This window comes from Manis pentadactyla (genome assembly GCF_030020395.1).
Source record: "Manis pentadactyla isolate mManPen7 chromosome 15 unlocalized genomic scaffold, mManPen7.hap1 SUPER_15_unloc_1, whole genome shotgun sequence".
In the NCBI taxonomy this organism is placed as follows: domain Eukaryota; kingdom Metazoa; phylum Chordata; class Mammalia; order Pholidota; family Manidae; genus Manis; species Manis pentadactyla.
Genome location: NW_026644588.1, coordinates 3,577,480 through 3,602,358, shown reverse-complemented (window position 1 = coordinate 3,602,358; position 24,879 = coordinate 3,577,480). Strand labels below are relative to the sequence as shown.

The following is a 24,879-nucleotide window of genomic DNA, read 5'->3' as shown; positions in this document are numbered from 1 at the left end:
CAGGGGCACACGGCTTGGTCACCCACACACAAGTCTTTGAGCAACACTTTATTGAGAGAAATTTATACATTTCAACTCTGTCTCAGGTGACAAGTGTGTGGCAGGAGCGCTGGGACCCAGCAGTGGCTCAGACGGAATCAGCAAGACCACAGTCCAGAGGCCTGCTCACCGGCACCTGTTTCCTCTTTATGAAATGGGAGGGTCACGTTTGAAACACTGAGATAAAAGTGGTGCAAAAGCCACAAAGAAGAGGTTCCCCGCTCCCAGAACCTGACTTGCAGTGCCTCCCCCAACACCCTGGGCCAAAGAAAGGGGATTTGCCCAAGAAACCACAGCATTTTGGGGGTTAGTGAAGCTGTCTCTGAATACCTGGAGGCTGGGACAGGGACAGAGGGAGATTCTTGCCTGGACATCCTGATTACAGGAGGGAAAGGTGACTTTCTGGAGCCTGCAGGCAGGGGACGCCCTAGCCTTACTTCACCAGCGGCAGGGTGCTGAGCTGGGCACGTGGGAATCCTCTCCAGGCCCCTCGCCAAGCTAAGGACTCTTTCTGGGGAAGGAGACAGCAGCCTGCTTCACAGAATTCCCGGGCAGAAGCCGGCAGGGGGTGGGGGGACGAGGGGGCGTTGGCCGGTGGAAGGGGTGCTGTGGCGCTTACTCCTCTCGCAGACTTTCTGGGGGGAGGCCAGTGGCCTGGGACGCTGCCTTTCGCCGGCTGGGGCCGCCCCCACCCAAAGCCAGCCCCAGCCCCAGGGCCACCAGGGCCACAATGTGGATGCAGAAGTAGATGGAGGCCCAATACCGGAGGGTGTCGCCCAGCGAGAGCAGCACGAAGCCCATGCACATGTAGTCGTAGGCGCGCATCTTCAGGAACCAGTGTGCCCAGTCCCAGGCCTTCTGGCCCCCAGGACCGAGCCGCCTCCGCAGGGCCGACTCCAACCGGCCCTCAGCGGCCAGGCACAGCGGGATGGTCAGGAAGCTCAGGTAGTAGCCAGGGTGGAGGCCATGCCAGTAGGCACTCAGCAGCATGGTCCAGGCGCTCCTGGGGGAGGGGCTGCGGATCAGGACCCGGAGGCCCAGGCCCCCAGCCCTCCTCCTGCAGACCTGGGAATTTTTCCTTTTCGGGAACCCAGTTAACCCCTCTGGTACCCCTTTCCCTCAGAACCCATAAAGCCAAGCCCTCAGACACTTCCTCTTCTGGGGATCCAGGACTATAAATCCTCATCCATGAACACTCAGAACTCTCCAACCACAGACCCATCTCCTTATGGACCCCAAAATGCTATCTCTTGAAGACCCACAGATTCAGGCTCGGACCCCCACTTTCCACAGAGGACACAGGAATCACAGCAGGCTTGGCCAAGGACTGTGGCCTGGGAGTGGGGGGTCTTCCTTGTCCATGGGAGCCGACTCCCCGCCAACACTCAGGCTGCTCCAGTCAGCTGCCAAAGACCTTCCATCACAGGGAAGCGCACGGCACTGCCTGCCACAAAGGATGCCTCCTCGAAGCACCTGGCCCCCTCCGGGAAGGAACACCCTCCCGACTGCCCTTGCAGCTCACTGGCTGCGTGTGTCTGTGCTGCTCCTCGTCGTCGTCCCTGGTCTACACCAGGGTTCCTCAATCTCAGCACTACCGACACTGGGGCTGGATCATTCTGGGGGGGGGGGGGGGGGCTGACCCGTGCATCGCGCAAGGGTGAGGATGCAGATGCCGGAACATGCCCCGGTTATGCCCCAAACCATTGCCAGTGTTGCTAAAAGCCCTGAGGGTGCAGCACAACCACCCTGGGTTCCCATCTGGATGTGGGCACCCCCCCCGCCAAACACCCCTATGCTTCAACCTGATGCATTAAGTATCGTCTGCACCTGATGATGGTCAAGTGTCTGCTTCTGACCGCAGCCTTATCCATCGTGCCTGGGGCACACGACTAACTGCTACCCAGTGGCCCACTGGAAATCTGATGTCACCCCACAGTCATTGAGGCTAAACCCAAGTCTTCCTTCCTCAACCCACCCACTCCCAAAACTTCTTCCTGCCACTTATCCCCTTCTAGGGAAATGGCCCTTCCGTGCCCTCAGCCCTCATGCCCTGGGCATCACTTTTCATTTTGTCTCCCACACCCCACATCGGGTGTGTGCCAAGCCCTGACTCACCTCTGAGGTCCCTCCATTCCCGGGCTGCTGCTCCCTATGCCCACCTGGCCCATCACCTCCCACTGGGTCAGCCCCCAAATCTGCCCCCTGCTTTCTGTCCTGCCCCCTCCCACCACAGCGGACCTACGAGTCATAAATGACATCCTGCCTCTGCTAAGCCTGGCTCTGGAGCTGCCATCACCGCCAGCTTCATTGTCAGGATGCGTCCTGACCTGGGTCTGGTGGCTCCGGCAACTAACCTCCCTGAGCCTTGGTCGGATGAGGGTGTGAGATCCCCCCTCCTCAGGCTGTAACAATAATGACGCCTGGCACAAAGCCTCCACTGGAGAATATCGGGCAAGCGAAGAACAATAATGCTACCGTGTGGCCAGCGCTCGCCTGCCAGGTGTCACGAGAACACCTCACACCTGGTCTCGCGCACTGCTTTCTGCCAGTGAGCCGCCCGCCCGCCCGGAGGCACTGACGCAGCGCTGCAGCCCCGAGGACCGCAGCCCCAGCCAGGCCGGCCCCTGGGAGACGCGGTTGGGCGGCGCCCCGGCCGGGCTCACCTGAGGACGTAGGAGCGGGCGGGCGCGCTCCTGTAGATGTACTGCGCCAGCCACCACTGCACCGTCATGTTCCAGTGTCGCATGCCATCGCGCACGCGCACGCAGAAGTCCGTGCCGTAGCAGTCGATGTTGCGGACGGTCTCATAGTCGTACTCCAGGGAAGCCGCCTTCTCCGGACTGGGGGGTGGAGGGTGAGGATGGGGGACAGACACGCAGCTCAGCCAGGCCCCTCCCGACGCCGCAACTGTCCCAGCCCCGGACGCTAAGGAGGGAGGGTGGCCAGGCAGCAGCCCTCTGGCTGTCACGTCTGCTGGGTAACAGGGCAGAGTAGCCCCGAGGGAGCCTTGCCTTTGTGGGACAGGTGTACAGTTCAGCAAGACTGGGGGTCTGCCCTTAGTAATGGGCCCAGAAGAGCCAGAGAGCCCTGAAGGGTTACAGTTGCTAAGCTCGAGTCCTCAGCAGCCGGGCCCTGCACTGGTTTTGGATTCTGGGGAAAGGCCGTTCCTCAGCAAACAGGCTCAGGATATTCGGAGTGTGGCCCCTTCTAAGCGGCCAGACACTGCAGTTGCTAGGGAGGAGCCCTAGGCCCACAGGACACCTGGATGGTCTCTGTTGCTAGAGAAAGGGCATTCCTTAGCAACAAGGCCTAGGATGTTTGGAAAAGCTTCCGGAAAGGGCCTTCCGTGCTACTAGTACTTATGATTGTTCAAGAAGTGCCATCTCCAGCAATTCGATGGTTCCTGGGTCCCTGGTGCCAACACCCCCCAGCATCAGGTAACCACCTCGGCCCGCATGAACCGTTGTGGCTTCTGGTAACGGGAGAGCAGCCATCCATCAGGAGTGGGCCCAGCAGGCTTGGAAAAGCCTTCGATTCCTGCTCGTCACTGTCTGTGGGATGTCCCCTCTAGGAACTGGAGCCTGCCCATAGTTCATAGGGCACTGCCTTAAATTCTCGTGGGGGCACCACTTCCCCCCTGACCCATGGCAGCTTATGACACTAGGGGATGGCCCAGCCCTAGCAGGTAGAAGCGATTCATAATTTACATCGTTGGGCTGCTCCCCCAGCCCAGATCCAGCCCAGGAGGAAGGCGCACCACGGCCGCTGCAACAGAGGGGCAGGCCACTCCTGGTTGCTAGGGGTGTCATTTCCCTAGCCACATGAGCAATTCTTCCTTAGCAACAGGACAGCCCATGGTTACTGGCAGTGCCACTTACCTCACAATGAAGGAGCAAGGGGGACCACATTACTAGCAACAAGGTCCACCCACAGGGACCAGGGGTTTCCTTGGCAGCAGGAGGAAGGCAGCCTGAGCTTGCCAGGGGCAGTGCCCCCTCCTTTAGAGGACAGCAGGGTCAGGAATGCCATTTCCTTAGAAACAGAGGGCACCTGCAGGCTGTGATGACATCCCATGGGGGGCGCTGTGGGCAGGGCGATGGCTCCTAGAGAGAGGGAGTTTCCAAGCTGCCGTTTCCATAGCAACTAAGAGCGGGCCTGCGGCAGGAAGGGGCAGCTCATAGTTCCTAGGGAACCTGCTTCCCTAGCAAAGAGAGGTGGTCCAGTTGCTAGAGAACCGTTTCCCTAGTAACAAGGGGCTACCCATCACAGCCCAAAGATGGTATCCCAAGCAACCAGGAACAATCGGGTTAGTGGGGTGACACTTCCACGGCAACAGAGGGGCAGCACATGGTTGCTAAGGTACCTCCTTCCCTTTTCCAGCGACAGAGAACAATTCACCATCCATGGGGTGATGGGTGCTATCAGCAAGGGGGAGTCCGCAGGTATCAGTACTCCTGAGGACGGGGGTGAGGGGGCGGGCTGCACTGGCCAAGGGGAACACTCTACAAAGAACAGGCCTGCCCCCCTGCTCCCCACTCCCCTGCCTGCTAAGGGCAGGGCCAGCCCACGGTGATGGGGCCTGCCGGGTCTTGGGCAGCCTCCCTCGCGCTGCCTGACCTGCTGGGGGGTGGGCATTGGAGGGTGGGGCCGCCCCCGGCCCGGGCTTTGGCGGCCACGGGGTAGGCCCCGAAGCCAGCGGCAATGCAGCCGCACTCGGCGGCAATCCAGGCCACGTAGAAGCGCATGCGGAAGGCGAAGAAGACGGGGATCATGTAGAAGAGGCGGGCGGGCAGCGGGCGGGCGTAGAAGGCGTCCTCACGCACGGCCTCCAGCGGGAAGAGGTGCGATGACAGCAGGAAGAGCAGCCCAAAGAGCGGGGCCGGCCAGGCGCGGCGCAGCAGGGGCCGCAGGCTGGGCACGGCCTCCGGGAAGGGCTGCTCCAGCCAATCCAGGTACGTGCGGTAGCGGAAGAAGGGACCTGTGGCGGAATGCGGGGCAGCGGGTCAGACTTGGGGGCACGGGGAGGCAGCGATGGGAGGTGTGAAAGCCAGAGGGAGGGGACAGACCCCAGAGAGACGGGGGCAGACTCTCAGGCGACAGGACAGCACTTTGTATGAAATCATGGCCTGGCTGAGGAGGGGGCAGTGGGGAGGGGCAGAAGTGACAGGTGTTACAGGCCCTTGTGTCCCAAAAAGACCGCACAGTGCGTGACGCCATTCCCAACTGCTCAGAATAGGCAAATCCATAGAGATCGAAAGCCGATCAGTAGTTTCCTGGGCTGGGGGCATGGAGGTTTTGCAGGTGGGGGGATGGATGACTAAAGGGCCAGGGTTTCTCCTAGGGGTGGGGAAATCATATAACCTCAGGGTGAGATGGCTGCACAACTGTGACTACTGAGCACTGGGGCGCCGGAGGCGGCTCTGAGTGGGTGAATGCCAATTACAGCTCAATAAAGTGGTCGTAAAAATGAGAATCTTCCCTGAGCTCAACGTTAATGAAAGGTATTTTCCAACACCAGAAAGGGACCACAAGCTGCACGGAGCTGGATTGGCTGGAGCAGCCCTTACCTATGCCCCTAGGTAACAGAACAACAGGTCTATACCCGACTTTTCTCCTTTATCTCCTCTTCATTCCCCCTATGCTACGAGGAGGTGCTTGGGCTGAGAACGGTTGCTCTCCACTCCTCAAGAGCCCAGGGACCGTCACGGGGCAGGCCTGGGCAGCTGCTCACCTGTCATGATCCCCACGTAGCAGTAGCTGTAGCTGAGTGTCTCCATCAGGGAAGGCACGTCGGGCAGCAGCCCCAGGCTGGGCCCCTTGCTGAAGCCCGTGGCCATTTCCTTCCTCTGGGCCATGTGCAGGTCCTGTACTTCACTGGCCAGACTCACCAGCTGGAGGAAGGGGCGGGCAGAGGACAGGTCAGCCCCTGGCACCTTCTGCACACCCACTGCCCTCACACTCCCCCTCTGGGCTGCCCAGATGCTGCTGTGCGCAGTTAGGAGCGAGGTTCAATTCCAGGGCAGTTCTGAGCGTCTAGGGTCCTGAGTAATGGCCGCTCTGTGCCTCCCACTGGCCGGCCTCCCCAGGGCCCACTTCTGGGCCTTGATCATCCTCCTCTGTGTGTTCCTGGCTCCCAAGACTCCACACTCATACCCTGGTCTCGACTTCTCCCTGCAGCCCCGAATCTATTCATCGAGTTGCCTCTAGTCATCAAAACCCAGCTGTCTGCCAGCACCCCCAATTTAATACATTCAAAGTGGAACATGAATTTACCCACTCCCCCGAGGGGGTCCTACCCTAGGCAAATGCCACCCCCCCCCAACCAATTGCTCAGGCTGGAGACCTTTCTTGCTCCCCAAGCCTAATCCCTTAGGTCTCCCGAGTCTGTCCTTTACATTCTGCCTCCAGCCCTTCCCACACACACCCAGCTTCCTCCCGGGTCAGTTGACAGGGTGCCCCAGGCGCAAGTGGAAGGAAGGCAGGGCGAGGGCTGGGCTTTCATTCCCCTGAGACCACCTTGGGCTGTGACCCCTGATGGATCTCAAGGCACATAGCTCTACACAACGTTTCCTTCCAGGCGCCATTGCCTGGCCCCCTCTCATCCCTTGGGCCCTGGCTCCCGTGCAGCTGGCCCAGGATTCCTGCACTTCCCTGTGGCTCCTGCAAATCCTGCTCACATTGTTCTAAAGCACTCCTCACATTATCCTCAATGCAGTGCTTCCTGCGGGGGCTCCCAGTGGCCTACTGACAGCCTGTGTCACCCGTCCATTTATCAGCTGGACTTTGACCAAGGAGATCTACCACAACCCACCCTGCCCCTTCGGCTGCAATTCTCTCAGCCTCCAGAGCGAGTATTTTTAAACATGTAAATCTGGTCACATTACCTCTTCTGGCAACAAACCAAAAACCCTCTTCAGTGGATTGCGAGCCCTACAGGAAGAAGTCCAAACTCCTCACCTTGGCCCACAGGCCCCATGGTCTGGCCCCTGATGCCTGTTCACTTTCCTCCTCTCGGCGAGAGGCGCCGTGGCTGGTGCCAAGTCATAAGGCCCAGCCTGCTCCCGTACACACTCTCCCTACATCTTCTGAAAGGCTTTCTCCCACTCTTCCCTTAGCGAACCAACTCCTGCCTCTTCCTGAACCCCACTGGGGACACAGGACACTGAAGAGACCCGGTTTGCTACCTTGCAGGACCATTCTGCCCACAGACATGTCACCAGATCCCAGCACACAGTAGCAACTCATGACTTTGGTCTGGGGTGGGACCTGGGAATGTTTCCACCCATCTTCCTGGGGAATTTAGAGCCAGAAGTGGGTGTCCTGGTTTTGTGCCCTCAGATAAGTGCCTTCCCCCCAAAGCTGGTTTTCCTCTTGTGCAAAGTGGCTTGCTACAAAGATGCAAGGAGAAATGCTGGTAAGCGCTTAGCGTGGCCTTTAGCACACCACAAACTCCAAACACCTACAGTTACATTACTTTGCGTACTTCCTTACCCCAGGTTGCTGCTGAGCGGGGAAGACCGGCCCCAGGGCAAAGCCTGTGGACTTGTGGGAGAAAAAGTCCCATGTCCCCAGCCCCCGTGGGAGTGGCTGGGAGGAGGTGAAGCTGGGGAGGTCCGCTGGCACACAGGGAGGGCCGGAGCGGAGGCTGACCTTCAGTGTGAGCAGCAGCTGGACGGCATTGGTGAAGGGCGTGGGAGTGGGCAGGCCCAGCAGGCTGAGCGCACGGAAGAACAGGAGGTAGGAGAAGGTCCAGGCTAGGGCCAGGGCATGGCAGGAGCTGGGGGCGAAGGCAAGAGGCCGGCTGTGCGGGGTGCGGGGACCCAGCCTCGAGGTCCCCACCTCCCCCAAATTCTAGCTACAAACCCTCCCCCACGTTCAGAGACAGAAAATGCGGGGAGGGGGGCAGAATGAGCGTGATGGGAAACAGCAGGAGAGGGGACACAGCCACATGGAAATGCCCCCAAACAGCAAAGAGGGAGGGGAGGGTAAAGAGAAGCTTCAGGGTGAAGCCCTGCAATCCGCATTTTTTCTGGGAGAGGGGAGAAGGGAGAGAGAGAGAATACGGATAAGAATGGCGGCAGGCCCAACAGCCAGGCATCCTCCTCTTCTCTCCTGAATCCATGACCTGTGTGTTAAGGACCAGGACAGACACACAGGGACAAGACCCAGGAAAAGGCAGAAGAGGAGGAAAAACAGCAGATGACACAGAGAATCAGAAATAAGTGAGAGACACCCAAAGACGGAGGCAGGAACGAGTAAGACCCGAAGAGGAAACAGGTCGCTGCCTCCGCCACCCCCAATCCTCACCAGGGCTGGGCCTGAATGAGCGCCCAGGTCCCAAGGATGGTGATCAGAGAATGCAAAGTGTGCGGGCCACAGGTGAACAGGGTGAGCCCCAGGCCCACAGCTGCGGATCCCCATCTCTTCAGCCCAGGTCCTGCAGGAAGGAGGGTCCACATAAGCCTGGAACCTTCCTGGGGGGGGGGATCCCCTGCCGCCCCAACCACCCCGTTATTTTCCACTGGGGAGGGAACTTGACTCACCAGCTTTCTTAAAGAGGAAGCCGATGGGGATAGAGATAAGAAGAACCACTAGATACGTCCACTCTTCGGGCGACATGGCCTGGGGGAGGGCGTTGGTTCGTAGTGAGAGCCCAGGAACGGGGGCGGCCAGCCCCTCCCCCGTCGAGGATTAGGGAATCTGCCCCTCGGCCTCCAGCTGTGGAGGATCCTGGAGTCCTCCGCTCTGTTTCTCCCCTCGGAACAGAGGGATGGGGACCTCCGGGTCCTTCCTCCTTTGCGGATAGAGAAATCCAACCCACCCCTAGGCCCCTCTGTTGAGAACCCAGAATACCAGACTGCCCAGCCCCCGCCTCCTTCGAGGACCCAGTAATCCAGCCCCGCTCTTTGCGAACGCAGAAATCAAAGCTACTCCCCCACCCCCGTATTCTTGAGGACCCAGGTCCCTAAACATCGCTCCGTCGAGAACCCAGAAATAACCCCTCTCCCGGGCCTTTCCTAGGAGAGCCCAGAATTCCAGACCTCTCAGCTCCGCCCGTCTTGCAGGATCCAGACCCCCAGCTCCTCTTGGGGAGGATTCAGAGGAGCCCAGGCCTCCACCGTGCGCCTCTATCGGAGCGTAGGCTCTTTACCCAAAACCCGGAGGGCGGGCCCCATCCTGCTGGCCCCCTCCCAGCCTCAGCCACCCTAGCTGCGCGCACCCCGCGCAGGTCGGAACCGCCACAGCAAAGCCACGGGCGGCTACGCCACCCCTGGTTCGGCCGCGCTCCCGGCGCCGCCGTCGCCGCTTGCAGCCGGGCCTCAGCGCCCAGACCCAGGCCCACCTGCTACCGGCTCCCGCCCTCCGGGCAGGTCCGCGGTCCGACCACGCCTCCCCGCCCAGGACGCCCACGCCTCCCTCAGAGCTGCTCCGTCCGGGGCCGCGTCCGCGGCCCGTCAGGCTCGGGGCAGCGCGCGGAAGCAGCCGGAACCGGGCGCCCGGCAGCCCAAGCCAGCGGCCGCGCGGGGACCCGCAGCTGCCCAGCCGCGCGAACGCCCAGGGGCGGGGCCTCGGGCTCGGAAGGAGCGGGTCCAGGAGCCTCGGGCTCGGAGGAAGGCGGTGGCCCGGGAAGGCAGCGGGGCCTCCGCTTCGGCTTCCTTCGGGCAGAGTAGGGACGCAGTTTGGAGGCGGGGCCACAAGCTTCGGCGTACTTCGGGCACAGTCGAGTACTAAGATGTCTCGGTTAAGATGGAGGAGGGGCCAAGATCTGTGGCCGGATGTGGGCGGGACCACGGCGTCGAAGCCCTTCGGAGACCTTCGGGTGCGAGTGAGTCTGGTATGCGAATAGGCGGAGGCTCGTGTTTTAGGAGGGAGGCGGGGCCGCAGGTCGGCCACGCGAAGAGGCGGGGACTTGGAGCAGCAGAGGGGGTGGGGCCCGGACTGCGCCGGCCGAGAGGGTGGGGCCAGGCGAGTGAGCTGTCTGTTACCGTAGGTGGCTGAGGCCCCGCGGCGGAGGGAGGTGTGCTCCGAGGGGCGGGGCTAAAGTGCTCCCTGGGACTGGGAGGCGGGGCCACGGCTCTGCCCGGGGCGGGCCTCAGGCTTCTCGCGTTGCTGAGGTGGCGGCGTGACGAAATTGACGCAAGGGGAAGGTGTGAGGGGGGAGGAAGACGCGCGTGGCGCGCTACGTAGGAGTTGGCTCCACCGGGAGTACGAGCTGGTGTTTACGAGGTGACCCGCTGGTTCTGTGAGAGGATAGTGTTGCACTCCGAAGGGAGCGCTCACAAGAGGGGTGAGCCGGTCAGAGCGGAGAGCCGGGGGCAGCTGCTCAGGGGGCGTGGCCCCCGGCTGTGGGGTTCGGTCTTGGGGCGGGAACTCCCCAATTGAGGGAGCGCCGGCGGCCTGAGGGGGCGGGGCCTCCGGCGACGGGGTTGACGACAGCTGAGAGTGCCCGAACGCCGACCGCCTGCTCTCAGGTGGGGGACGGGACTTCGGAGTGTAGGAGTACTACTCAGCTAGAAGGCCCAGTTGCTGAACTTCAAGGCTTGGAAAGGGGCGGGCCAAATTCCCAGCACGCCGAGGGGGCGTGGTCTCCGCGGGGCCCAGTTCTCAGGTGGGAGGTGCTCGCTTTGCGAGAGGCGGTGCCAAAATTCGCTTCCGTGGGGGCATGTCTGAGGCGCGAAGGCTCAAGGACTGGTGTGGCTTGCTGGCTGGAGCCGAACGCTGAGCGCTGCATCCGCAGGGCCGGGCGGGGCCCCGACTCGGTGAGGGTTGGGACCTCGCCTCCGGCGACCCCGGGACCTGGCGGGACCGTCCGGGGGCGGAGCTTGGCACCCAGGGGCGGGGCCTGGCTCTCTGGCCGGGTAGGTGGTGACCCTCGGCGCCGGGCGAGGCTCCGCCTCCGTGTCCCAGACCCCGCCTCCTCCGGACGCGGGATCTGTGGCGGGCTGCGGGGAGTGGTGTGGGTGACCCCGGCGCATTCCGCTCCCGCAGGAGGATGCTGGTGGTGGAGGTGGCGAACGGCCGCTCCCTGGTGTGGGGGGCCGAGGCCGTGCAGGCGCTACGGGAGCGCCTGGGCGTGGGGGGCCGCACAGTGGGCGCCCTGCCCCGCGGGCCCCGCCAGAACTCACGCCTGGGCCTTCCGCTGCTGCTCATGCCCGAAGAGGCGCGGCTCCTGGCCGAGATCGGCGCCGTGACCCTAGTCAGTGCCCCGCTCCCGGATCCGCGCCAACACAGCCTGGTAAGGGGCAGGCTGCGTGTGCACACTCCGTGGACCGGGGGAAGAAGAGGCTGGAGACTGGGCTCCGGGTCCAGAGGTGGGAGGGGGCTTGGGAGTCCGGGATTCTATGATAGTGGGCGACTGGGATCCCCGGGTTCGGGCTCTGAGGTCGGAGGGCCAGGACGTCGGGACTCCTGGCTTCCTGGCGGGGGCATGCCTGGATGCTGGGATTCCGCGTACTTCTCAGGCTCTGGCATCCTTCAAGCGCCAGCAAGAGGAGGGCTTCCGAGAGCAAAGCGCCCTGGCAGCTGAGGCCCGGCAGACTCGTCGTCAGGAGCTCCTAGAGAAGATTGCAGAGGGTCAGGCTGCGAAGAAGCAGAGGCTGGAGCAGGAATCAGGGACCAGCGAGAGCCAGGAGGACAGCGGGAACCCAGCTGAAGGAGAGAATGAGGCCAACACGAGCCAGGCTTCTGGAGAGCACGAGCACGCAGGTGGAGGTGGGAGTTGAAGTCCAGGGACCAGGGGAAGGAGGGGAGAGGTCTTTGTGCAATTTGGGCCAAGAATCTAGGGCCTCTGTCACCCTGAGGGATGGGGGGAAGACATTGCTCCTTGGATTCACCAAACCTTCTTGGTGAAGAGAGAACTCTCTCCCCAGGATCTGCCTCTCCCCAGCCGGGGCCTTCAAATGGGGTGGCCCCCTTACCCAGGTCCGCTCTGCTCGTCCAGCTGGCCACCGCTAGGCCACGACCCGCCAAGGCTAGGCCCCTGGATTGGCGTGTCCAGTCCAAGGACTGGCCGCATGCTGGCCGCCCTGCCCATGAGCTCCGCTACAGCATTTACAGAGACCTGTGGGAGCGCGGCTTCTTCCTGAGCGCAGCTGGCAAGTTCGGGGGCGATTTCCTGGTCTATCCTGGTGAGTTTGGGTTGGGACCTCTGCTCCCTACTCCTGTCTTCACACTCGCACCACATCCTGCATTTTTCCTTTTGCCCTGTTTTTCCCAGCCTGCAAAACCCATGCAAGGATGGAAGCATTTGGGGACTCAAACCCCTCTGGAGGGCCATGTGGTACATTTGGCTGAATGCTTACTTAAATGCAGAAGTTCCACATAAAAGTACTTACATATATGTGCACAGAACATACAAGAAATACTCATTGCAGGATTCTTCACTGAAAACTGGGAGAAACAGAATGATTATTAATAGGTTAGTGGTTAAACGTCACTGTTAGTTGTCAGAAAAACAAAACACTAGTTACCAGGGACTGACGTAGGTCTGTGTACATATGTGAAAAAATGACCCAAAAAACCGCTTATAGAACATACGTTCAGTGAAAAGTAAATCAATTTACATGGTTATGCAGCTATATATACATTACTTAAGTAGCCTTAAAAACCTATCTGTATTGAAAGAATATGAGAAGGACTTAAAATGGAGCGCTAAGTAGGCTGAGAGAATTCTGTCAAGCAAGTAGAAAAAGGCGTGAAAGGATGTGCTCCAGCCCAACTACGGTGGTTTCCTCTGGGAGGGAATTTGCATCAGGTATACATAAAGGTGACCTTTGTTTTGATGATTCAGTTAACTTTTGAATCTGCATTAAGCATGCCCTTACTGTGTAACTGAAAGGTTTTTTTTTTTAAGTATGTGGGAAATGACCCTTTTTACTCCCCCAGGAATCCAGCTAGAACCACCTGGTAAGGAGTCAGGCAGATCTTATTCATTGGAGACTGTCCACTAAACCATCTGCAAGTAAGCTGAGAGCCTTCTTCTCTTCTCAGCCTAGAAGTGCAACTAAATGCCCGATTTAGGAGCTGAGAACATTTCACCTGCCCCCATAGAACATTTTACCCGCCCCTATGTTTTACCAGTCTCTACAGATAATCACAGTTCAATTAGTTTGCTACTTTTTTTTTGGTGACTTTTGCATGTAAAAGAGATATGGTTTTGAAAGTGAATACTCAATGTATTAAATACACAAACGTTAATGTTCTTTGCTGATTTCAGTCCTACTTACAAATCTTAGTTTTTTCCAATCTAACAGATTTTAAGGGGATTGTTAGTTCATGTTTGATCCCATTTGTAAGAGGGGTTAAGTAGTTCTAAACATTGTAAGCTGCATTTTAAATTTTAATGTATTTATTTCCCTTTTTAAGTCCTTTGGTTTTCTGGTTATGGACCTTGCCAGTAATTTAAATCTAAGCAATTATAAGTGAGGTGACTTTTAAGTTTATACGTTCTAATGCTGTGGATGGACTTCAGGTTAAAATAAATTTAAATTAGTCACTCAGTCGTACATTTGAAACAACCACAAGGCTGACCTGTTCTCATAGGTCAATGTTTCTAAAACAATAAATACTTAATATATGAGTCTGTGTAGAATCCTTATTCCCTGAAGATTAGGGTTCAAGGTTTTAATTCCTTAAATATTTCTAAGTCTACCTGAGGCTAAAAGATGCTAAGCCTCTAAGAAAACAGTTTTGGGGTAACTTCTCAAGCATTTGATGCTCCCTTCTCAGCTGGCTGAGGTACCATAACAACCAGAGGTGTCTGGCTCCAGGCTAGGTTCTTGCTGAAAGTCCAGCTGCCAGGCGGAGCCTTGTCTTATTATTGCTATGACCGTCCCCTCAGATGAAACATCTCAGTAGCTTTGCTTTTTTAAATTTACATCACATATTGCTTAGTCTTCTGAGTAGTGCCTCACTTGAGTCCCATTCTACTTGACTGATCGGATTGATCTAATCCAGAGGCAAACTACCCCCAGGTCAAATCAGGCCCACTGTTTTTTTTTTTTCTGACATAAAGTTTTATTGGAGCACAGCCCTGTCCGCTTGTTTACATAAGGTATATGGCTGCTGTTGTGCGGAGTGGGATATTTACAACATGACCCACTGAACTATTTACTATTAGGCCCTTGTCTGAAGACTTTTGTTGACACCCTCATCCTGTCTATCTGTCACTCCATCCCGTTGTAAATTCTTTTCCTACTTTTAGTCTGTTAGAGTCACTTTTCCCTGGATATGTACATGATATTCTCTTGAGCTCCTCATGGCTTCAGCTGATTTGTGGTCCTCGTTATTGGTCATGACAGTATACTCAGTTATTTACTTCTTTTAATAAATAAGAATATGCTATAATGTGACAACTTGCTTCCCTACTCAGTATTATCACTGTTTTCTAAGTTGGAACATTGTTTTAGTATTAACAGTTGCATAATGTCTGGCATTACAGGTATACCGTGGATTTGACCAGTCTGGTTTGGTCATTTTCCATTTCTTAGCAGTTGTAAATGGTAACAAAGTGAACATCTTTGTAGGTATAATTTAGTGCCTCTATTATTGTAAGCCTGGGTCCAAGGGTGTCTGATTAAAAATGTTCGTTGGGATTCCTAAAGTGATCCCAGGCTCCTATCCATGGGCAGGCCAGTGTCACGCCCTCTGCCAGGAGACTGCCACATGCCTCTCTGCCTTACCCAGGTGACCCCCTTCGTTTCCATGCCCACTACATCGCTCAGTGCTGGGCTCCTGGGGACCCCATCCCACTGCAGGACCTGGTTTCTGCCGGCCGTCTTGGAACCAGCGTCAGAAAGACACTGCTCCTCTGTTCTCCACAGCCTGATGGTAAGGTGGTCTACACTTCCCTGCAGTGGGCCAGCCTTCAGTGAACACCACAGACCTACAGGGATGTGGCTGCATCTGTGGCAAAAGCCTTTCTAGATGGTCCCAAGCTCATCTGTGTGTGGGAGGCTAGAACACCCTCGTGCCTCTCTCTCTCGTTAGTTTTTGATTCCAGAATTATAAACACTACATCCTTATTATGTCCCTTTCTGTTTCAAAGCACTTACTGGCTGTGTTGTTTTCATAGTTACCACAGACTGGGTTTGATTCATCTCTGTTTTCTACAGGGCCTAAGTCCCAAGAGGTCTCAATAAACTTGTCGAATAAATGTGGAGTTTGTGATTTGAGCCATTAGGGACGGTCCTGGGAAGTGTGGGCATTTACATCTGCTCTCACAGAGCAGGGCAAGGCCTGGAGGAGAAACGACGTGCCTCAGGTCACCCATCTAGTAGGTGGCAGAGCTGGGATCACAACCTGGTCTTTCTCAGAAGTCTGAGCTCTTCCCACCACACTGAATTCCCTTTGGAAAAAACTTTTATGCAGTGTTTCAGATGCATACAAAGCACACACAAAAAATAATGCAAGAAGTGGCTGTGGCTGTGGCAGCTTCCTGCTGCTGTGACCAGTGCCCACACACCTAGGGCGGGGTTGCAGGAGGGCTGATGGCTTCCGGGAGCTCTGCAGCAAGAACCTGTCTCCTTGCCCTCCTACAGCTGGCAGAGGTGGCCGACTTCTGTGACGGAGTGTTTATCCGTGTTCTTTACGCCTTCATGTTGGCCTGTTTTTGAGTGGCTGTTGTAGGCAGCACAATATCCTCCCCTTATTTCACAGGGTCTCTGGAGAGTTCAGTTTACTTCCTCAAGAGAAGGGAGGAGCCTTACACCCACAGGGGGCCCCGTTACCCTCACCCCTTGGCAGTGGTGGTGTATATATTACACCTGACTACATTAGAAACCCCACCAGATAATGTTCTCATTTTGTTTTCAACATCCATTAATATTTTAAAGGACTTAGCAGGAGAAAAATAGGCTATAACATTTTTTGCTCTTCCTTTTACACTTGAATCCCCCAGTTTCCTTCTAGAATATTTCCTTCCTGCCCAAAGAACTTACCTGACCATTTCTTGTAGGTCAGGTCTACTGGCAACAAATTCTGAGTTCCTTCCTTGAAGAATGACTTCATTTAGTTTTCATTCCATGAGAGTATATCCAGAATTCTAGATTGGCTCTTGTCTCTCAGAACTTTAAAATTTTCTGACCGTGATAGTGTCTGATGTGGAACTGTAGCCATTCAAGTCATTTTTGCTCTTTACGCATGGTTTGTAAAGCTTATCCAACTTTGTATTTGCTGATCATCTTGGACATGTAAGTGTATGACTTCCAACAACTCTGTGAAATGGTCTGCTATTTCTTCAATTTTGTTTTCTTCATTGAGATTATTATTCTGCTGCTAGGAGATCAATTCTATAAATTGTCTCACAGATCTCTGAGTCTGTGTTCGTTTTTTTTTATTTCTTTTGTCCTCTACTGTTCAGATTGTATTTTCGCTTGTCTGCCTGCAAGTTCAATAACTCTTGCCTCTGTCATCTTCATTCTGCCATTAGGCACAATGACTTGAGTTTCTGTATTTTTTTAGTTCTAAAATTTCCTTTTTCTTCTGTTTTATACTTTATATTTCTATGCTGAGAATGCCTGTTTTTCACTCATTTCAAAAGTGTCTGTCCTTATTTCATGAAGCTTGGTTATAAAACTGGCATTAAACTGTTGGCCAACTCAGGGTGGGTGTCTGTTGATTGTTCTTTCATTTGAAAGTTGTAAGCTTTTCCTGCTTCCTTGAATATTATGTCATAAGCCACTGGGTTCTGGTAACACCTGGAGAATGTGGATTTTTGCTTGAGCAGGTTATCACCCTGGTTAGGTACCACCTGGAAGTTCTGACCTGCTTTCGAGGGATTATTTCCCAGTAACAGTTCAGTTTTCAAAGCCTAGCTGACCATTTCTCTTGTTTCATTTCTTAAAAACCCTTAACAATTCTTTCTGTTTCCTACCACTTCATCATTCTTTCATTTTCCTCCACTTACAATGAATGACAAATGTTTTGGGACCTCCTTATTTGGTTCTCCATGACTCAGATTTTATCTTTTGGTTTATATTTTTATATCAGCTGCACTGTGTGGTACTTTCTGAGCTTCATTTTCCAATTCCCCAATTTTCTGACTATCTACTGTCTGTTATGGAATAGATCTACGAAGTCTTTCATTCAGTAGGTGACTTTTTACTTATGAAATTTCAATAACACCTTTTTTTATTAAACAACTCTTGTATCATGGATGTCACATCTTCCTCTAAGTGACTGAGGATTTAAAGCATGCTTATTTTTAAATCTCTTTCCAATTGTCTATTTTATCTTCCTTGCCTGATTGGGAAGTCCCATAATGATTGGGTCTGTAGTCTATTTTTCATGGCACCACGTGATCTCATACGCTTTGTCATTTTACCATTGAGATAATCCTTCACGAAGTTGTAATCTATATTTGCCTGGGTTGTAAAGTCCTAAACAAGTGACCAGTTTGCAGTTGCTTCAGACTCAACAGTTCGAATGTGCTCCAAACTCAATGTTCTGCTCAGGGTTTTGGCAATGAATGGATTATTCGAAGCTGAGCCCCACACTAGGTGGGGGTGTACACTGGTATCTGCCCACCCTGGGAGATATTCTCCACCCACTCCTAGAGAAAGGACTGAACTCTGGGCATGACCTCAGGTGTGTGAGTGGAGATGTCGCACCACCCATCGCCAGCAAGTCCCAGGCTCGGAGTCCCAGCTTCCCCCCAGGAACCCACTACCGCCTCCGGGTCTCTACACAGCACAGCAAGCAGGTCCTGGGCCCATCCTTGGCACCACAGCAGGCAGGCCGCCAGCTCTGGGCTATGCCTGCCTCTAGATTCACTCTGTGTTTCTGACACTTCGGTGACAGAAACTTGTTTTCACTGTGGCCATGCAGACATTTATCCAGCACTTGGCGTTGAAAGCTGGCTGTGGCCTTCCATCAGGCCCTTGGTATGAATGGTGGCACTGTAACCATGCCAGGGCCTATATTCTGTGGGCGCTGTCACGGCCTCCACGAGACCAGACAGAATGAGCCCCTGCATGTCTCGGACACCACCACAGTCCTGAGAAGAGAGGTTGTCACCCCACTGTGGGGAAAAGGAGCTTGGGAAGGTGAGGTGCCTGCTCAAGATGGACACCCAGTAAATGTTCAGGCTCTAATTTCAGTGAGAATCCCTGAATTGCCTCCAATGCATGCTCTGTGCTCTTACCCAGGGCCTGGAGGAGGAATTCAGTGTGGGATGAAGAGCTCTGCCCAGGAAGGAGAACAGGGCTTCACTTATGAAGGAGGTCAGTGAGGGAAAGCGGGTGCTAACTTACAGGAACTGGTGAGTCTGCGCAGGGAAGCGCTGGGCTAGAAAACCTGCAATCCCAGGGCCAGAGAGGGCCAAGCATTCTGAGCAATGACCTCCAGTCTTGGAAGCATCTCCGGATGCCTCCCCCTGCCCTGGGCCCTCCTTCCCCGCCCCACTGGCCGCTCTGGGCACCAGGAATGATGGATGGATGTGGTCAGTGCCAGGTGCTCGCTGGCACTCACACCCATCATCAAATCCGCTCGGCTGGGCCAGGCCCTCCTCAGCAAGTCCCCCAGCCCTTCCGGCCCCTTGTCCTGACTGGGCCCTCACATCTGCCGCCTTCCAGCCCCAAAGTGCTCTCCTACTAACCCGTCTGCTCTGCCCACTCAAAACCCTCCAACGCTTTCCCCCTTCAAAGAGGTTCAAGCTGCACCATCTCGTATTCAAGGCTGGGGATGGTCAGGCCAGAGCAAAAGCCACCTGCCAGGGGCACAATGCTCCCTCCACCACCAAGCTCACCAAGTCAACCCCACCTCCCCAGGCACACACACAGCCAGCTGTCTGTCAGTTCTGTGCCTTCTCTCGGGCGGCCCTCTCAGCCACCCTGAGCCCAGCCAGCTCCTTTCCAGCCTTCTGCACCATGTAGTCAGTCTGTCTCATTCCACTCTCAGCGATGCCTTCTGCGTGACAGCTTTGTGTAGCAGTTACACACAAAAACCACATGAATGCTGGTAAAATAGTGGTCATCCAGGCGCCAGATGAATGTTGGACTCTCACTACTCATAAGAGTTAATTATCTATGGGGCCCTCCTGTATTACGTTTTCTATATGGTGGTTTATTTAAAACAGAAATCTGTTCATATGCTCTGGTGCTTAAAATCTTCCACTGCCTTAAATAAAAGCCCAAATGCTAGACTGGTGCTTACTACGATCCTGTGTGACCAGGCCCCAGCCTCCTCCTGACGGCTCTCCGTTCTGAGAACAGCTCACATCTTCTGCCGGATGGGAGGCAGGGCCACCGAGGGGCTAATCCCTGCTCACACCGAGGGCCACTCCATCACTCAGGACCCAGGCCACCTCTTACTGAATCTCGTGTTCTTCCAACTTGGGAGGCTTACAGGACTACGCCAGCATTGTTCGCCACCTAAACTGGCTCCACCAGTGAATCCCCAGGGGCTGGCCCCGAGCCCAGACAGGGTAACTGCCCAGTAGTCGGCTGATTGCCTGAATGGTGGAAGGAAGGAAGAAATTTGCATTTACGGAGCCTCAGGAGGGGAAGTGACTTGCCCAGACCACACAGGCTCTGAGGGCACAACTGAAGCAGAAGTCAGAAGTCGGGCTGAGCGCCCTGCCCTCTGCGGGTGGTGGAGCTTGTGGGGTCTGGAGACAGCTCTGCTCTGAAGGGTCCCAGAGCCTGCTGCGGCCTCGGCCCCGTCCTTCAGGGAGCAGAGCCGGGCGCTGGGGGCTGTTCCCTCCGGAGAGGCCCCTGGAGAGGAACCCGACACGAGGCACAGGGAGCTGTCCTTGTCAGCACGCCCCGTGTCCGTCTGTCTGGCCTCGGGGACATGGGGGGCAGCGCCTCGACCACGACCCTCGCTGCCCTTCTCTGCCTTGGTGAGCTACGGGGGGACAGAGAAGGGATGGGGCCGCCCTGCCCTCCCAGGCCTGGGCCTGAACCCCCGGGGTGCGGGGGCTCAGTGCGGCAGGACCTCTGGGATGGGAGGGGAGAAAGCACTCAGCCCCAGAAGGGACCCCAGCGCTCGGGGCCCAGCCAGGCTGAGCTTCCGGGTGGGCCGCTCAGAGGGGGCCTCTCTTCCAGGGCTGTGTCGGGGCCCCCGGGACCGCGTGCAGGTGGGTGAGTCCTCCCTGGGCCTCCAGCTTCAGGGCCCCTGGGCAGCTGGGAGCACAGGGGCTCTGGGCCCGCGGGGACCCCCCGGGGGGCCTCGGAGTGACAGCCAGACACGGGGGAAGGGTGCCCCCGGACTCCAGGTCTGATTCCTTTCCAGGGACCCTCCCCAAGCCCTCCATCTGGGCTGACCCAGGCTCCGTGGTCACCAATGGCAGCCCTGTGACCATCCACTGTCAGGGGCCTCAGGAGGCTGTCACGTACAGTCTGTATAAAGAGTACCCCGGACGCTGGACCCCGATAGTCCAGGATGAGTTCAGGGACGAGGCCAGTTTCCCCGTCGGGCCCATGAGCTCACACCGCGCAGGACGGTACCAGTGTGCGTTTCACAGCAGGAGTGGCTCAGAGTGGAGTGACCCCCTGGCCCTGGTGGTGACAGGTGAGGGGAGGTGCCAGACCCTCCCCCCGGAGACCCCTCCCCATGGAGGCCCCTCCCCCAGGGGACCTGCCCCCCTCGCCCTCCGCACCTCTAACCCGGCTCCGCTCTCTCCCTCAGGAGTGTACGACCCACCCGCCCTCTTGGCTGACCCAAGCCCTGTGGTGGCGTCAGGAGGGACGGTGTCCCTCAGGTGTAGGTCACGGTTCACAGGGGACACTTTCCACCTGCTGAAGGAGGGAGGAGCTGACGGGCCCCAACACGTGGCTGCGCAGCCCTCTGCTGGGGGGTGGCAGGCCCGCTTCGCGTGGACCCCATCACCACCTCCCATGGCGGGACCTACCGATGCTACAGCTCTCCCATGGCTTACCCCTACGTGTGGTCACTCCCCAGCGGCCCTCTGACCCTGGAGGTCACAGGTGAGGGAGGTTGGCTCAGCCCTGGCTATTTCCTGACCCCAAAGTGACCAGCCTGTGGAAGCCTGGGCGGGGGAGGGCCAGTGACGCTGGCGGCCTGGGGCCAGCAGCCCAGGCGGGAGGCTGGGGAGGGACCAGTGGGCATGGCCACTGCAGCCCCAGGGGCCTGTCCCCCTCCAGGCGTGTACAAGGAGCCCTCCCTCTCAGCCCGGCCTGGTGCGCTGGTGCCGTCTGGACACAGCCTGACCCTGCAGTGTCGCTCGGAGGCCGGCTTTGACAGATTCACCCTGACCAAGGAGGGGCTCCCGACCCCCCAGCCTCTGGGTGGGCAGCCCAGCCCCGACTTCCCCCTGGGCCAAGCAAATGGCACCCACGGGGGCCGGTACAGATGCTACGGGGCACACAATGTGTCCCATGCGTGGTCGGCCCCCAGCGCTCCCCTGGACGTCCTGGTCACGGGTGAGGTCCCCTCCCTGCCTGGGTCCTGTCTGCTCAGGCGCTGGGCCCCGGGTGGCCCAGGTGGTGATGGGGGCCAGGGAAGGATCTTGGAGCAGAGGCTGAGGTGGGCCAGGGGTCCGAGGGGAGGGAGTGAGAAAGGGGCACCGAGGGGCTCGGAGACAGAGACCCCTCCCCAGAGACTGAGGGCAGCTGAGAGGGGTCAGAGTTTCTGCAGAGAGGACGGGGACCCTCAGCTCCGGGTGCACGGTGTGTGGGGAGGGGCAGCTCTCTACACACCAAGCCCTTCCCCTCCACAGGAATGTCCGAGAAACCCTCCCTCTCGGTCCAGCCGGGGCCCTCTGTGTCCTGGGGAGAGACAGTAACCCTGCAGTGCCTCTCTGAGCTCTGGGGGGACTCCTTCCATCTGTCCAAGGAGGGGTCACCTGCTCCTCCCCAGCACCTTCGAGGGAGAGACACAGCTGCACCCTTCCGGGCCAGCTTCACCTTGAGCCCTGTCACCTCAGACCAGGAGGGGACCTACAGGTGCTACAGCTCAAACAGCAGCTCCCCCTTCCTGCTGTCACACCCCAGTGACCCCCTGGAGCTCCGGGTCTCAGGTGAGGGGCCCTGTCCTGTCCTGTCTGAGCTCGGTCGCCCAGGGCCTGTCCCGTCTGCACAGTGAAGGTGACATTGCTCAGGGTGGGGAAGTAGGGCGATGTCGGGTGTTCAGGTGCAAGGTGATAAGGACAGACCCTCAGCTTGTCTCCCGTACCCCCCAGGGGCAGGAGGGGGGCACAGGGAGCCAGTCCCGGGCCCCTCCCGCCCCCGCTCCCCGCCTGTAACGTGGGTGGTGGGCGGCCTGCGGGCAGAGGTGGAGGGACACCCTGCCTGGCCCCCTGCGGGCGCCCCTGAACGGCCCTGCACCCCGCCCAGCCTCAGGCCCGAAGTGGCCGGTGCTGGTCCTCGCCGGGGTCTCCGCGGCCTGCGCCCTCCTGCTGGCCGTCCTGCTGCTGCTCCTGCTCCGCCGCCAGCGGCTGCGCAGGCGCAGGAAGCCGGATGAGTGGGGACGGGGGAGCCGGGGCGCAGGGGGGGCTCCCGGGGCCCAGCCGGGGTCGGGGTGTGTGGGGGGGACCAGGGCAGGGAAAGGTCAGCTTAGGAAAACTCCAGCATTTACCTCCCATGAGAAAACGTGAAGGGATCAAATGTGAGAACACGTGTTTCAGAGGATCTTCTGCCTTTTCAAACATACAAAATATTTGAGAACCTATGGGTTTTGTGGTTTGACGGTAGCTTTTTCTTGAAGTCCACCTGGAGATGGACTCAGTCTTTTCAGCCCCTAGATCCCCTGTGGATCTTAATGCAACCCCAGGGGAGGGTTTGGGCTGGGCCGGAGGCTGACTCCCTTCCCCCTCTGCCCCCGCAGGAGCCTCAACGATAGTACCGAAGGACAGAGGCCCGCAGAGGTGAGACCTCTCCCAGAGACCCCCAAAACCCCACCCATGGCCCCTTGGCCCCCGACCGTCCATCTCCTCCCCAGCTCTGGCCCCACTGCGGATGACCAGGAGGAGACCCTCTGTGAGCAGGAGAGGGGGCCGCCCCGGGCCGCGAGCAGGCAGCGGGGATGGAGACTGGGTGGAAAATGCTCTGGTCTGGGGGCGACTTGGCGAGATCTGGTGCTGGGCAGCCTTAGCCCCGGCCGACCCTCTCCGAGCCTCTGCCACGTGTGGTATCTTGGCAAAAGATGGGGACTTAGTTCTGTTCCCAACAGATGAAGTCGTGAAAGACACACAGCCTGAGGACGACAGGCAGCTGGAGAGTCAGGTGAGCTCCCGCTGGTCCTGGCCAGGCCACACGCCTGCTTGTCGTGGTGCAGACCCGGCGGGCAGCACCCTCCCAGCCTCTCCCTTCCAGCACGCCACTCCGGGCTGCGGTGACCCTTCCCCTCATTCTCTTACGTCGGTCTAGTGTGACCTTCAAGCAGGCAGCCTGGTGTAAAGGCTGAACGTCCTATGCCTGCGCAAGGGGACCTAAAGCCTACCGCAGTGTCCCATCTGCCCAATGGCTGTGTTGCCTTGAAGGCAACACGGGCCACCACCAGCTCACCCCAGCGAATGGCCGCTTCTCCATGCCCCATCCCGCCTCAGGCCCCACCTCTTCCTGCACCACATGCCAGCTCCCCATGTCCCCGTCACACCCCCCACCTTCGTACCTTCTTCCCAGGCAGCCTGGAGGGCAAGGAGGCAAGGAGACCTGGTCCCTAGCACAGCCCCAAAGACCCAAGACCCCCAGCGAGTGCACCCTTTCCTCACGCCTCAGGCTTCCCCCCCTTCCCCTCAGGCCAGAGCATCTGAAGAGCCCCAGGTGACCGATGCGGAGCTGAATCACCTGACCCTTGGACAGGAGACACGGGCGCCTCCTCCCTCCCAAGCAGGGCAGCCCCCAGCAGAGCCCGGCGTGTATGCGGCTCTGGCCACCCACTAGCCCAGGAAGGACCAGACTCCCACACCAGGGAGAGACTGCGGCCAGCCTGGATACCGGACACGGACCACCAGGAGCTCCCAGGGCCTTTCAGGAGCCGCCTGCTTCCCAGGATCAAAGCCCACCTTACAGCCCCAGCCAAGGCAACCTGCGGACTGCAAAGATCCCTCAGAGCTGCCACCAGGAACCTGTGTCAAGTGGCAAGCAACCCTGGCCTGTGGAGGGGAGGGCAGGGCCAAGGACTTGGGGAATCTCCTGCAGGCCCCACAGCCACTCAGCAGGGCCCGAGCACCCCAAGGGTCACTGTGAAGCCGTGCACTTGGCTGACCTGAGTCCAAAAGCCCCCAGACAGGGACCCGCTGCAGCCTGTGAGGGGGTTGCTCAACTCCAAATGCTTCTCATTTTCTCATTTCCTGAGACCAAGCCCCTTCCCTTCCTGGGCCAGGGCAGCTCACCAAAGAGAAAAAGGGAAGCCTGCCGTCCCACCCCCAGGTGTCCTTAGATGCCCGTTTCCCACAGGCCACTGATGCGGAGGACTTCCACTTCCCCAAATCTGTATCTTAAGACCCACAGTTGGGAACTTGCCACCAGTCTTGACCTTAATAAGCTTCGAAAGCAGCTGTGATTCTGTCTAGTGTTCCCCACCAAAAACCAGTCTGTTCATCACCAGCAACCCCAGGTGGTGTCTGCATGGGATCAGCTCTCGGCTCCTTGCCCCAGTGTGCCTGACCCTGACCTCCACTTGCCACCTGCTCTGCCTGGAAGTGACTCCTTCCCACTGCACCCCATGCATTAACGGCCGGCTCTGTCCCCCAGGACGCTCCCTGACCCTGTGACAGCGGTGTGGGAAGGTGCTGGTCCTGCTCACTGCTGTAGCCCCTCCCCAAGAGGACGAGCAGGGAGCCACACAGCTGACCAGGCACTCTAATGCAAGCGCAACCTGGTCCGTGCCCTTCCCACTACACGAGGCTGTGGCTCAGAGGGGGTGAGAGGCACACCA

General features: G+C 57.7%; 4 protein-coding genes across 17 annotated transcripts; 3 read left to right on the top strand and 1 right to left on the bottom strand.

Moving 5' to 3' along the window:
* Positions 1-32: 32 nt before the first annotated feature.
* MBOAT7 (membrane bound O-acyltransferase domain containing 7) lies at positions 33-9,696 on the bottom strand. Of its 2 annotated transcripts, XM_036881255.2 has the most exons (8): positions 9,383-9,696; positions 8,583-8,661; positions 8,347-8,476; positions 7,690-7,816; positions 5,771-5,930; positions 4,657-5,017; positions 2,703-2,879; positions 33-1,042 (listed from the first exon to the last, which is right to left on the bottom strand). In XM_036881255.2, the coding sequence occupies exons 2-8, from the start codon at positions 8,656-8,658 to the stop codon at positions 655-657; spliced, it is 1,419 nt and encodes a 472-aa protein (XP_036737150.1). In that variant the 5' UTR covers positions 8,659-8,661; positions 9,383-9,696; the 3' UTR covers positions 33-654. The 2 variants fall into 2 exon arrangements, with proteins under 2 accessions (XP_036737150.1, XP_036737178.1); XM_036881283.1 differs by lacking the exons at positions 7,690-7,816; positions 8,583-8,661; positions 9,383-9,696 and having other exon boundaries at positions 8,347-8,460.
* A 476-nt stretch (positions 9,697-10,172) lies between these two features.
* TSEN34 (tRNA splicing endonuclease subunit 34) lies at positions 10,173-15,193 on the top strand. 12 transcript variants are annotated; one of them, XM_036881361.2, is made up of 6 exons: positions 10,173-10,327; positions 10,712-10,898; positions 11,029-11,275; positions 11,502-11,751; positions 11,910-12,167; positions 14,725-15,193. In XM_036881361.2, exons 3-6 carry the CDS (start codon positions 11,033-11,035, stop codon positions 14,910-14,912), a joined length of 939 nt encoding a protein of 312 aa, XP_036737256.1. In that variant the 5' UTR covers positions 10,173-10,327; positions 10,712-10,898; positions 11,029-11,032; the 3' UTR covers positions 14,913-15,193. The 12 variants fall into 12 exon arrangements, with proteins under 12 accessions (XP_036737256.1, XP_036737292.1, XP_036737309.1 ...); XM_036881414.2 differs by having other exon boundaries at positions 10,174-10,335; positions 11,502-11,745; XM_036881386.2 differs by having other exon boundaries at positions 10,175-10,327; positions 10,778-10,898.
* Positions 15,194-19,221: 4,028 nt separating this feature from the next.
* LOC130678847 (leukocyte immunoglobulin-like receptor subfamily A member 3) lies at positions 19,222-22,868 on the top strand. The gene is given in 9 exon segments (XM_057496679.1): positions 19,222-19,879; positions 20,085-20,120; positions 20,272-20,550; positions 20,668-20,850; positions 20,853-20,966; positions 21,144-21,422; positions 21,719-22,018; positions 22,335-22,547; positions 22,825-22,868. Coding segments are annotated over 9 exon segments (1,497 nt in total). The 5' UTR covers positions 19,222-19,830.
* Positions 22,554-24,870, top strand: LOC118910236 (leukocyte immunoglobulin-like receptor subfamily B member 2). 2 transcript variants are annotated; one of them, XM_057496664.1, is made up of 3 exons: positions 22,559-22,976; positions 23,170-23,222; positions 23,739-24,870. In XM_057496664.1, the coding sequence occupies exons 1-3, from the start codon at positions 22,901-22,903 to the stop codon at positions 23,880-23,882; spliced, it is 273 nt and encodes a 90-aa protein (XP_057352647.1). In that variant the 5' UTR covers positions 22,559-22,900; the 3' UTR covers positions 23,883-24,870. The 2 variants fall into 2 exon arrangements, with proteins under 2 accessions (XP_057352646.1, XP_057352647.1); XM_057496663.1 differs by having other exon boundaries at positions 22,554-23,222.
* The last annotated feature ends 9 nt before the right edge of the window (positions 24,871-24,879 follow it).